General features: G+C 45.0%; 1 protein-coding gene across 14 annotated transcripts in view; it reads left to right on the forward strand.

Annotated features, from left to right (window-relative positions):
* The window catches only part of LOC137418692 (liprin-beta-1), a 101,605-nt gene that overhangs the window by 52,085 nt on the left and 36,959 nt on the right, over positions 1 to 12,561 (forward strand). For 10 of the 14 annotated variants that reach the window (XR_013624261.1, XM_068104785.2, XM_078783048.1 and 7 more), the window contains one exon: positions 8,938 to 9,122. Coding sequence is in view for 13 of the 14 variants with exons in the window: in XM_068104785.2 (XP_067960886.2) it covers positions 8,938 to 9,122 (185 nt within the window). In the remaining variant the exon portion in view is untranslated. The remainder of the gene's footprint in view (positions 1 to 8,937; positions 9,123 to 12,561) is intronic. The other 4 variants (XM_078783043.1, XM_078783049.1, XM_078783047.1 and 1 more) reach the window with 1 other exon arrangement.

The following is a 12,561-nucleotide window of genomic DNA, read 5'->3' on the forward strand; positions in this document are numbered from 1 at the left end:
TTTGGTGAAGGTCGAGATCCGAGAATTTTTTAAGTGATTCTTCACCAGGAGCATCGAGAGCCAGCACGGGCCCCGAGGAAAACAACCTCGGGGCCACCACCCCCACCCTTTCTCTCTTTTATTACTTTTTAAGTAACTTTCTTTAATGAAAAACAAAAAACTTTAACAAAAACAAATGGTCACTTCTATTTAGCCGTATGATCGAAAATAAATGAGATAGCGGGACTTTTGGACGACAAACAAACAACATGCATTTTAAAGGCCATTTTCCCTGATAGAGCGGGGGTTAGCCTTGCGGTCCCCATGACAATCTTCTCCATTTTGCCCTATTTTCTGCATCTCTCCTTGTTAACCCCCTTGCCCGCATTTCTTCTTCCACCATCTTTAGCCAAGTCTTTCTCGGTCTTCCCCGTCCTCTACTTCCTTCTACATTCATTTCCATCACTCTTCTCAACCAGTCACTTTCATCCTTCCTCAACACATGACCAAACCATCTCAACCTGTTCCTCTTCACAGCATCAATCACAGGCTCTATTCCCATCATCTTTCACAATTCATCATTTGTCTTCCTCTCTCTCAACGATACTCCGCACATCCATCGAACCATTCGCATTTCCACCCTTTCCAACCTTCGTTGCTGCTCTACGTTCATTACCCATGTCTCGCTCCCATAAATCATAACACTTCTCACACATGCAGCATACACCTTTCCCTTCAGCTTCAACGACACTCCCCTCCTCATCAGCACGCCACTCAGTTCCCGAAACTTCTTCCATGCACATCTCACTCTAGCAACCGTTGCCGAGTCTGATCCACCTTCTCCATTCAGCATGTCTCCGAGGTAGCAAAATGTTTTCACACCTTCCAGCTTCATGCCGTCTCCAAGATCCAACTCAACATTTCCTCCATCTGCAGCTCCCTCTGTGCACACCTTACATTTGAATGTAGCTGCCACACTGGTTAATGACCCTCTCAGACCACTACATTTTTGATGAACCCACTCAGTGCACATTGTACATTGAATGGAGTTCACTCCGACACCCTTCCTGCACACAGCACACGGCCACTTCCCAGTTCTTTCCACCTCACCACATGCTTTACCACTTGCCATCACCTTCGTCTTTCCGATATTCACCTTCAGACCTTTTGTCTCCATGCATTCCTTCCACTTGTTCATCTTTTCCTTCAGTCCATCCATACTTTCCGCAATCGACACCAGATCATCTGCATACAACAACTCCCACGGTAAACCCTCCTTTACGTTCTGAGCCAGCACCTCCATCACAGCTACAAATAGTAGTGGACTTAGTACCGACCCCTGATGCACTCCCACCTTCACCTCAAACTCACCACTGTTCCCGTCCTCCTTCGTCCTTACAGCTGTGCGCACGCTTTTGTACATTGCCATCACTACTCTGATCAACCATTCCTCCACTCCTAACTTCCTCAATGCCCATGTCAATACTTTGCGTGGAACCCTATCGAATGCTTGGGTTTTTCGACTGATCGAGTGAATTCGCACCCTCGACAGTTGAACACAATTTCTCCATAAGATTGGAAAAAAAAATATGTGAGAAGATGGTGAATAATTTTTTTGGACAAAGGGGATACAAACCCATTTCTCTGTAACACACATTTCTGGTTAATAACCATTTTCTGTAAAGTTTGAAACTGTACCATTAACAGCGGTAAATGTTGTTTTGTTTCCGGCAAGAAAAGCAAAATCGGCTTCTAGGTTTAAATGTAATGATGAGGAAATGAGGATGAGCCGCTGAGGGGTTTCACTATACTGTTTAAAACAAGACTGAAAGTCTAACTTTGGCGTAGACGGGCTTTTTGATACTTTAGTTGAAGAGGATAGTGTCCTGTGGACGACTCTATGAAGACAGAGCGTCCACGGATAGCTAATCGAGCTTAATGACGCGTTTCCAATTCAATGGCGGATCATACACGAGCAGGGTGGTTTGGGTGAGAATGCCGCGGCTCACCTGACGGTTCGACAATGTCTTCACCCTGAAAATCAATTCAATCCGACGCAGAGATAAAATGTACAAAAATAAACGATTTATTTTACGGAACCCGAGAACAATGCACCCGACGATAAATGAATAATGCTCCTAAATCGGGATCCCGCACACCTCACTTCGAATACAAGCACAGGGGAAGAATGAATCGAAGAAACCGTTGTGTGCACGTTTGTGCTTATCTGTCTGGATGTGGTCGTCAGGAATTGTCCGGGATGGTCGGCTCCAAGCGCAGTCGTCCGACCACGCTCCGGTTGGCGCGAACCGCTCCGGCGTTGGTGCGAACACCCCTTGCTGCACGGTCCGTCCCGCGCCACACAGCACAGCACGCAGGCACCAGGAGCACGAACAACAGGGGAGGATGATCGTCGTGCTCAATAACCAAGGGCCAAACGGGAACGAGAAGTGAGGGCAGAAGAGGTCCGCACAGGAAGGAAGCCAATACGAGAAGGGCTAAAATGCCGGCGAGCCAGTTGTTTTGCTGCTCGTCATCTGACGTCAGCTCTCTTCCTCTGCCAATCAGTGCCTCCTTTCCTTGTGACCTTTCGCGCCTTTACACGTCCCCGGCGCTTCTCCTCCAATCAGCGACCTACTTCTAGGTAGTGGTTTTGCGCCTTCCGCACTGATTGGACGTGGTGTCATCGGTCGGTGACCAATCAGTGTGTCACTCCTTCACCTTCCTTACCCCCAATCACGGGGAAGCTTTCTGTCCCTTCCCTGACCAATCACACGTCCTTCCCTACTCTGCCAATCGGTGACCTGCTCTTTGCTCGCCCTTCCCCCTTGCCAATCACGAGTCCTTCTGGGCGTGGCTATTGCCTGCCTGGTCGATGTCTGCTTGCCATGGCACCGTAGTGTGCCATCGCTTCCTGTTTGTTACTCCTGTCAGTCATTGTGAGGGGGGGCGGTGGGGGGGGGGGGGGGAATTTAATTAATGGGGTGCACTATTGGGCCTAGCTAATGTATAAGAGTGCATTGCCATACGGGACACTGGATAGATCACAGGTTTGTCATACTGGGGAGTTAGCCTAATCCCTAGAACTATTTATCATGCCCCATTCCTCGTAATGGGGGCGAAGATACACCTTAATCCGAACAAACCGCCTAAACAGAACTTATTACAGGTGAGGTTTCCTATCACGACAGCCGAAGCATGATACCTATGCAGATCTACCTGGATCTATATATGCCCTACCCAACCGACATAACAATACAGTAGTATGACCTGGGTGGAGATACCAGGTAGCAAATAATGTAAGTATTAAATTATTTTTGCATTGAGACACTAGTTTATTCTATATTTCGAGTCAACAATGAACCAACCATACACCACTTTAATAATCGAGGAACTTTGCAATAATGACAAAGGGATTGCAGTGTTATGATTATATTTACTATACTATTAGTATTAACGCTATTATAATTATTACATAAACGATACTATTATATTAAGAAACCTGGGCTAATTTGTCCGAAGAGGCCTGAAGGTGAGCCATGAAGGCATGAAGCCTAAGGCCTATAAGTACTGTATCGTTTGAAGACCCGTAACGCTTATGCTTTCAATATTTGATGGTCATTTAAACAATTGGTTTATTTGTGTTTCACACTGAATGAAAAACGTAAAGGTAGAGCATGGCGATTGTGATATATGACAGGTTCGATGATATGTTTGGCCTGAACGAAATTGGAATCAAAATGGCGGTGTGCGGAGTCAGCCACCGTATCGCCGTAACGACATCAGACGTAATCACATCACCCTGTAAAGTGACCAGATCCTCAGCTCTGATTAGTATACGTTTGAGGAGACATACATACATACATACGGATGGACAAACACTGTTCGAGAAGGCTTTGCCCTAGGGGCTTTGCTGTAAAAAAAATTACAGGAGAAGCTCGGGCCCCTCAACGGACCCAGGGCAAGAAGGAAGCATCCTCTCCTGCCCCCCCCCCCCACCCCCCCCCCCCCCCTCCTCTCGATGCCCTGTTCTTCACCATTGAGAGATAGGTCAAAAAACGATATAGACTTCCTCAGACAATTATCTGGCTTTCTTTTCTCCATGCTCATTGTGGTGCATACAGTTACACAAAACAGCAGAATGGCTCCTTTTTATGCCTCCGCCGACGAAGTCGTCGGAGACATTATGTTTTCAGGTTGTCTGTCCGGCTGTCCGTCCGTCCGTCTGTCCATGATAGGTTTTCATTACCGCAATAACTTGAGAACAGCTAAAGGGATCCGAGTCAAACTTGGCACAGGTATGTATAATGAGGTAACGATGAACTGATTTATAGTTTGGGGTCAATAGGTCAAAAGGACAAAGGTCAGACAGAGGTCATGTTAGGTAAAAATACTGTTACCATAATAACTTGTGAACCAGTAATGGGATTCTGACCAAATTTGGTACACTGATGTAGAATGATTTAAAGATGAACTGATTCGATTTTGGTGTCAAGAGGTAAAAGTTCAAAGTCTGCAATAGGTCTGTAACTTGAGAACGGCTGAAGTGATCCAATTCAAACTTAGTACAGGTTTATATGTATAATGACGTATAGATTAATTTATGAGATTTTGGGGCAAAGGTAAAAAGTCAAATCTGTAATAGCTCTATAACTTGAAAATGGCTGAAGTGATTTCATTCAAACTTGGTACAGGTATGTATAATATTGTAAAGATTAAGTGATAAGATTTTGGGGTCAAAGGTCAAATCTGTAATATGTCTATAACTTGACAACAGCTGAAGTGATATAATTCAAATTTGGTACGGGTATGTATAATGATGTAAAGATTAAATGATTAGAATTTGGGGGTCCCGTGGTCAAAGGCCAAAGGTCAGAGGTCATCTCTGGTAAAAATTTGAGAACTTGTGAACAACTGAAGAGATTTAAAAATAAACTTGGTACAGGTATGTATAATGATGTAAATATGAACTGATTACATTTTGGGGTCAAAGGTCAGTGGTCATGTCAGGCAAAAATGTGCTAACTACGGCACAGCTGAATGGATTTATATCAAACTTGATACAAGTATTATAAAGATGTAATAATGTGGGCGGAGGCATATCAGTCGACGTCGTGATGTCGAAGAGTGCTGTTCTAGTTTTGTTTTGTTCTACTGCACACCAAAGAAATGAAAAATATGAAAAATGAAAAATATGTGGATACCAAAATATATTTTTAATTTCAACAATTTTCTGGAAGAAATGGTGCATTGTTTGAAAAACGTGCAAGGATGCCAATATTTTTGGCTACGACTGTATCTCAAAAAGTTGTGGACGGATTTGGACGAAACTTGGTGGACAGGTTGGGTATGTGACAAGGAAAAGTTGATTCAAGTTTGGTGAAAATTCGAATCCGGATCTCGATCAGAGAATTTGTATGTGATTCCTCACTATAGCAATAGGACCAAAACGACATATGGCAAGATATTTCAAAAAGTGGTGGACGACTAATGACAAAACTTGGTAGATGAGTTGGGTATGTGACAGGTAAGATTTTGGTGAACATCGGAATCCGGATCTGGATACGATAATTTTTAAAATTTGCAAGTGATTCTTCACTGTTTAGTGATAGGGCCAAAAACGATATATAGCAAGATATTTCAAAAAGTTGTGGGATACAAAACGTAAACTGTTCAACCTGGCTCTCCACCGAGTGTCATTCTAGTTGTGGATGTACCAATTTGTGCTTGTCAGTTCATTTCGTTTGAAACATTCCTCTGGCTTCCTGTTTGCTGCTCAATAATTTTGGATTGGAGGGATTTATTGAAGGGACGATGTGACATGGACCGTGTGGACACAGTACAGTAGGTTGGCAGGTGAATGCCTGCTGGAAAGTATCGTAAGGATTTCAACGATGTGATAGATAGACAATTGTCAGGTTTGACCTGAGACACTCACAGTGAGAAATATTGCTGCATTGGAGAAATAAATTGTTCATATAGGAGTTGAGTTAGCTCCATTATTGGCCAGTTCTTCCAAAAAGAGTGATTATCTTGTCCTGCTTGCTTAAACTATCAGAACATTCAAGTTTTATCAATACTAGCAAATAATCCGTAATTATGGACAGATTAATTATCACTTTTGTGATGTCAATGGCGATATTTTTTTATGACTTGTAATAACGGTTTCCACCAGGTGGCGCTATACGATACACATTTGCATAATGAGACTTGGGATCCTTCCCAGATCCCAGATCCCAGCCCTTCCCAGATATATTGTATTTTTATGATGGAGCATATACAGATGCAATGACTGGTTAATTATTGTTAAGTACTGCACAATAAAATTTGTATATTTCAGGCCAACCGTACATAGTTGAGTTACATCTGTATTCAGAGTCCATTTCACCTTAATTCCACATTTTCACACTCGCTTAGCCTGCGATGCTTTAATATTGTTATTAATTATATTATTTTGTAATGATATTATTTTGTGACCAAGACCCCAATGACCACTGACAGAACTACAGAGTTCCTTGGCTGACATGGGAGAACCTGCCGGAAGGGCAACAGTCTCTGCACAAAATTGACAGTCTCTTGAGAAATCAGGAATCCACTCTTGAGAAAAAGGCACATGACAGCAGGCCTGGAGTTTGCAAAAAGGCACGTGAAAGACTCAGAGCATGAGACAAAATATTCTGTGGTCTGATGAGACGAAAATGTAACTCTTTGGCCTGAATGCAAAGCGCTGGCAGAAACTGAGCACAGCTCATCACTCATCTAACACCATCCCTACCATAAAGCATGGTGGTAGCAGCATCATGCTATGGGGATGCTTTTCAGCAGCAGGGACTGGGGGACTTGTAAGTTAGAGGGAACAATAAATGGAGCCAAATACAGGCAAATCCTTGAAGAGAACCTGCTTCCGAGTGCAAAAGACTGTGGTGAAGATTTACCTTCCAACAGGACAATCACCCCAAGCATACAGCCAAATAAACACTGGAATGGCTTCAGAAGAAGAATGAGAAAGTCCTTGAGTGGTCCAGCCAAAGCCGAAACTTGAATCCCTTTGAGAATCCGTGGAAAGACTTGAATTTGCTGTTTACCGACGCTCCCCATCCAACTTGACAAAGTTTGAGCAAATCAGCTCATTTGACATCAATTTGACAATCAATTTGACAAAGTCAGCTCTTTCACGAGCCTCGATTCAGTATACAAAAAAAAAAAAAAAAAAAATCTGCAAGGAAGAATGGGAGAAACTCCCCAAATCCAGATGTGCAAAGCTGATACAGACATACCCAAGAAGACGCGAAGCTGTAATTGCTGCCAAATGCGCTTCTACTAAGTATTGACTCATGGATTTCAATACTTACGTAAATGAGATATTTCTGTATTTCATTTTAAATTATTTTTGTAAAACTTTCTAAAAAAAAAAAATGCCACGTTGACATTATGGTGTAGATCAGTGACAAAAAAAACGTCTATTTAATCCATTTTTAATTCAGGCTGTAACACAACAAAATGTGAAAAAAGTCAAGGGGGTGAATACTTTCTGAAGGCACTGTATGTACTCTCACCTTTGAGCTGTCTATCCTGGGTTTGAATCATGACCCAGCTATAAGTTGTCATCATGATGTTTCGCAGCTAGGGTGAGGCATCAATATGTGTGCCATTCCTCATATGGACATTAAGCCGGATGTCCCATCTGCTGGCATTTGCTAGTGAATGGGAAAGGTTCCAAGGTGTCTTTCGCAAAGAGTAGACGAGTTATTACTGGCATGTGAGATGAATTACACATTCCTGCCACAGTCTAACACTAGGCCTTGCCAGCGGATTCCAACAAAGCTTCGGCTTAGAATTGTTACCCATGGCCGACCCCACAAGTTGGGAATGATTGTGGCTGTTAAAGAAGAATAACAAATACATCAGTTAAACATTTCTCATAATATTAATTACCAGCAAAAAGCTGTCAAATATGACCGGTTGGAACAGTTTATTCGACGGTGCAGCCTCGTGAGCGTGTCAAAGTCTGAAGCCTCGGCTTAGTGTCAGGTGTGCTTATAACTTCATTATTTATGAGATATCATACAGATGTAAATGAACACTCGTTTTACTCTGCACGCATTGCACATCATGTGCAGCAAATTTCACCTCCCTCTGCCTTGTATTATCGTTTGTTTGTTTTTTAACGCTTCTGTACACCGCCCTTGAGGCTCGGTTTGTAAGCCACCATCTATAACTCCAATGGAAGACATAATCACTCTTTTATGGAAAATGTTTTTCGAGTTTGTTTTATCCTCAAGAACAGACTGTAATGAACACACGTTCGAGCTAAAAGATTGGCCTTCAATCCTTCCCTTATGAAGGGGGGGACAGACATCTGTACACACACACACACACGTTAACTTACATTGCGTTTTATTTGGTAGAGAAATCAACAATAACAACCGTTCGTCTCACATTGATCAATACGTTTCGCGAACATCAAGAGAAGGGTTTTCTTTTGGACTCTGTTTCTAATTTGACCGTTCTGTGAGCTTGTGTGGCCTACCACTTCACGGCTGAGCTGTTGTTGCTCCTAGACGTTTCCACTTCACAATAACAGCACTTACAGTTGACCGGGGCAGCTCTAGCAGGGCAGAAATTTGACAAACTGACTTGTTGGAAAGGTGGCATCCTATGACGGTGCCACGTTGAAAGTCACTGAACTCTTCAGTATGGTCCATTCTACTGCCCATTCTACATTTGCATTGATATTCTGGAGATGTTGACCCACATGTGGCAAGTTATTTATTTCAGGTGTATCACTGAGAAGAAGTAGCTCAACAAGGAACAGTAAGAAAACGAGTTTTGAACGATAGCACCAATCACAACTCAAAGGCTCTGATTTTGAGTCTGATAAACAACAGCATCAAGAAAGAAGGCCGTGTGATGCGACATGCCGATTGTATTTGATCTATGGGACACGTATTCTTACAGATCCTGAAGGTGGACATGGACAAGTGCAGGAGATCAATGGAGAGACTGGCAATCCTCACGGAACATCATCGTTCACTTCACCGTGCTCCTCCTCACATCCTCCAGAGCTTTGCTTCCTCGAGCCTTGTCCGGTACAGCACTTACCACACTTGTACCCCGAGGTTGTGCAGTCGGAAACATATAAGGTGTGAAAGTAATGTGACAGTTATTAATTTGGTGCTGGCGGTGTTCACCTGGCTTGTAACACAACATACAGTGTTTATTTCTTTCACAGGTGATGCCACACAGGACAAATATCTTTCATACCATTATAATAAGTCTTATAAGAGGAGTATAATTGTACAACACATGTGTAGTTATATAATACAAGCACACACAGAGAAGGCCATTTGACCCATCACACGAGTGCGACCTCTGCATACCAGCAATTTCATTGACCTGAAACACTCACAGGTAGATGGAGGTTGTGTTTATTATGTTTCCACCCCTGTAGTTTGTTTTCTTGTTTGTTTGTGAGCTGATATCTCAAAAAGTTGTGGACGGATTCGGACGGCATTAGGTGGTTGGGTGTGTGACAAGGACGATTTGATTCGATATTTTGATGAAGATCCTGATCTGGATCTGAGAATTTTTAAAAAGTGATTATTAAACATTGAGAGAGAGAGAGGGCCAAAACGGTATGTAGCAGGATATCTCAAAAAGTTATGGACGACTTATGACAAAACTTGGTGGACGAGTTGGTTACGTGACAAGAACAAGCTGATTAGATTATTATTATTATTATTTGTATACAAGATTCCGTTTCCGGTCCGGTCGTGAGAGGACGCTGGCGTCACTTGCTCGCCGCTTCTCTGACTGGACCATTGCCCGTATCTTGCTTTCCTGGTGGTCGTGGCGGATTTTTGGCCATTGAGTCTGCCCTCTGCACGGTCCCGGCTCTGCTCTGCTGCTCCTGGCTTCACCTGCTCGGCTCCTTCGCTGTTTCCTCGGGCTCGCTCTCGTGGGTTGTGCCCATTGTTTGCAGCGGCGGTGGTGGCGGTTTGCCGCCGTGATCTTGATTAGCGGCGGCGGTCGTTTGCGGTCGTTTGCTGCTGCATTTGCCGCTTTGCCTCCTCAACCTTGGCCTCGTGCTCGTCTCTTCGCTCCTGTCTGCCCTCTGCATGGTCCCGGCTCTGCTCCTGGCTTCACCTGCTCGGCTCCTTCGCTGTTTCCTCGGGCCCACTCCCGTGGGTTGTGTCGATTGTTTCGCCTCCTCACCCTTGGCCTCGTGCTCGTCCCTTCGCTCCTGCTGGCATGGCTCTGCGGTACTCCGCCGCAAGGCTTCTCCTGCTTAAAACCCGCTCCACCCCATCATGCATCTCTGAAATCAAATCGAATGGACTCCTGCGTCGACCCAGGTACATTCACCGTGGCTCCGGTCGTAAGTTTGTTTATTTACAATCAGGTCACTCCATCCCCATCCTCTGGTCGGCTCAGCGCACTCCCACTCATCGTCCCAACACACCTGGTCACAACAACGCACAAAATCGCACCTCCTGTCTGCGAACCCTGGCCAAATCACCTGGATTCATACCCGCCGTACAAAACAACATCAAGCTCACCCTGTTCAATACCCGGTCCCTCAACAACAAATGCCTCATCCTGAACGACTACATCCTGGAAAATAAACTGGACTTTCTCTGTCTCACTGAGACCTGGCAACAACCACTGGACTACTACACGCTCAACCTCACCACACCCAATGGATATTCTTACATCAATAAACCACGCTTGGAGGGCCGAGATGGTGGAATTGCCGTTATTCACCGACAAGACATCAAGACAAACCTCATCTCCATCTCATCTGCTCCATCATTTGAACACCTGGCTTTTAAACTCTCTGGTCACACACAGTCAGTCATGGCTGTTGTCTACCGCCCTCCCAAACCACACCCATCATTCCTGTCTGACTTCTCCTACTTTCTGACCCAGCTATGTTCCCTCTCCCCCTCAATCCTCCTCCTTGGTGATTTCAATATCCACATGGACTCCACTGACTCCACGCTAACCACTGACTTCACTGATTTACTCACCTGCTTTAACCTCACTCAACATGTCAACTTTCCTACCCATAACCGTGGTCACATTTTGGACCTTGTCTGCTCTACTGGACTAATTTTGCACCATCTCTCTGGCTCCGACCTCACTCTCTCTGACCACCTAGCCATCACTCTGACCATCAACATCCCCACCCCAGCACCAAGGCATTATCGCACTATCAACTTCCGTAAGCTAAACGCTCTTTCACCTACCTCATTCTCATCGACCCTCTCTGAAAAAATGTCCACTTCTCCCTTCGTTGACCTCCACACCCCTTCTGACCTCACTGACTACTACAACCACACTCTCTCCTCCTGCCTTGACCAACTTGCGCCTATAAAAACCAAAACAGTTTCTTTCACCCATTCTGCTCCCTGGTTTACCCCTGAACTCCGCCTGATGAAAACTCGTGCTCGCCAACTTGAAAGACTCCGCAATAAAACAGGTCTCACAGTTCACTCCCAGGCCTACAAGGACCACATACAACACTATAAAGATGCCCTCTCCCGCGCCCGCTCCGCCTACTACTCTCAAATTATCCACTCTGGCTCCGGAAACCCAAAAGCACTCTTCTCTGCAATAAACAAACTCCTCAGCCCCCTGAACACCACCACCCAGTCATTCACAATAGACAACTGCATCTCCTTCCTTTCATTCTTCCAACGCAAAATTGAAAACATCTACAACAGCTTGACCACCGCCGCACCCGCTCCCCCTCAAACCACCTGCCCCCCCTTATCCTGCCATCCCCTGTCTCAATTCTCCCCAGTCTCCCCTACTGACCTCTCTGAACTCCTCATCGGAATGAAAACTGCCACCTGCACTCTTGACCCCATCCCCTCCAGCTTTGTCAAGGCCTCCCTTCCTGCTCTCTCTCCACTTATCATTGCAACAATAAACTCCTCCCTGTCTACAGGCATCGTCCCACCATCCCTCAAAATTGCTGCTGTTACCCCCATTCTGAAAAAACCTGGACTAAACCCTGACACCTTAAATAACTTCAGACCCATCTCCAACCTACCCTTTCTGTCAAAGGTTTTGGAACGCGCTGTAGCCACTCAACTCAAACATCACCTCTCTGCCAATAACCTGTATGAAACATTCCAATCCGGATTCCGCTCCAACCACAGTACTGAAACTGCTCTCCTCAAAATCACCAACGACCTTCTCCTCTCCTCTGACGCTGGCAACCTCAACATTCTCATCCTCCTCGACCTCAGCGCCGCCTTTGACACCATCGATCACACCATCCTCCTCACCCGACTTGAAACCACCTTTAACATTACCGGCACTGCCCTCTCTTGGATTAGATCATACCTCTCTGACAGACGTCAGTTCATCTCCATCAATAACTGCAAATCCCCCACTGCTCCCCTCCCCCAAGGTGTCCCCCAAGGTTCAGTTCTTGGCCCCCTCCTCTTCATCCTTTACCTGTCCCCCCTCGGTCACTTAATCTGCCGTCATGGTCTCCAATTCCACTGCTTCGCCGATGACATCCAGCTTTTCATCTCCACCAAGTCCATCTCCACCGCCACCCACTCTATC

The sequence above is a fragment of the Myxine glutinosa genome, chromosome 8 (assembly GCF_964187855.1).
Source record: "Myxine glutinosa chromosome 8, kmMyxGlut1.1, whole genome shotgun sequence".
In the NCBI taxonomy this organism is placed as follows: Eukaryota; Metazoa; Chordata; class Myxini; order Myxiniformes; family Myxinidae; genus Myxine; species Myxine glutinosa.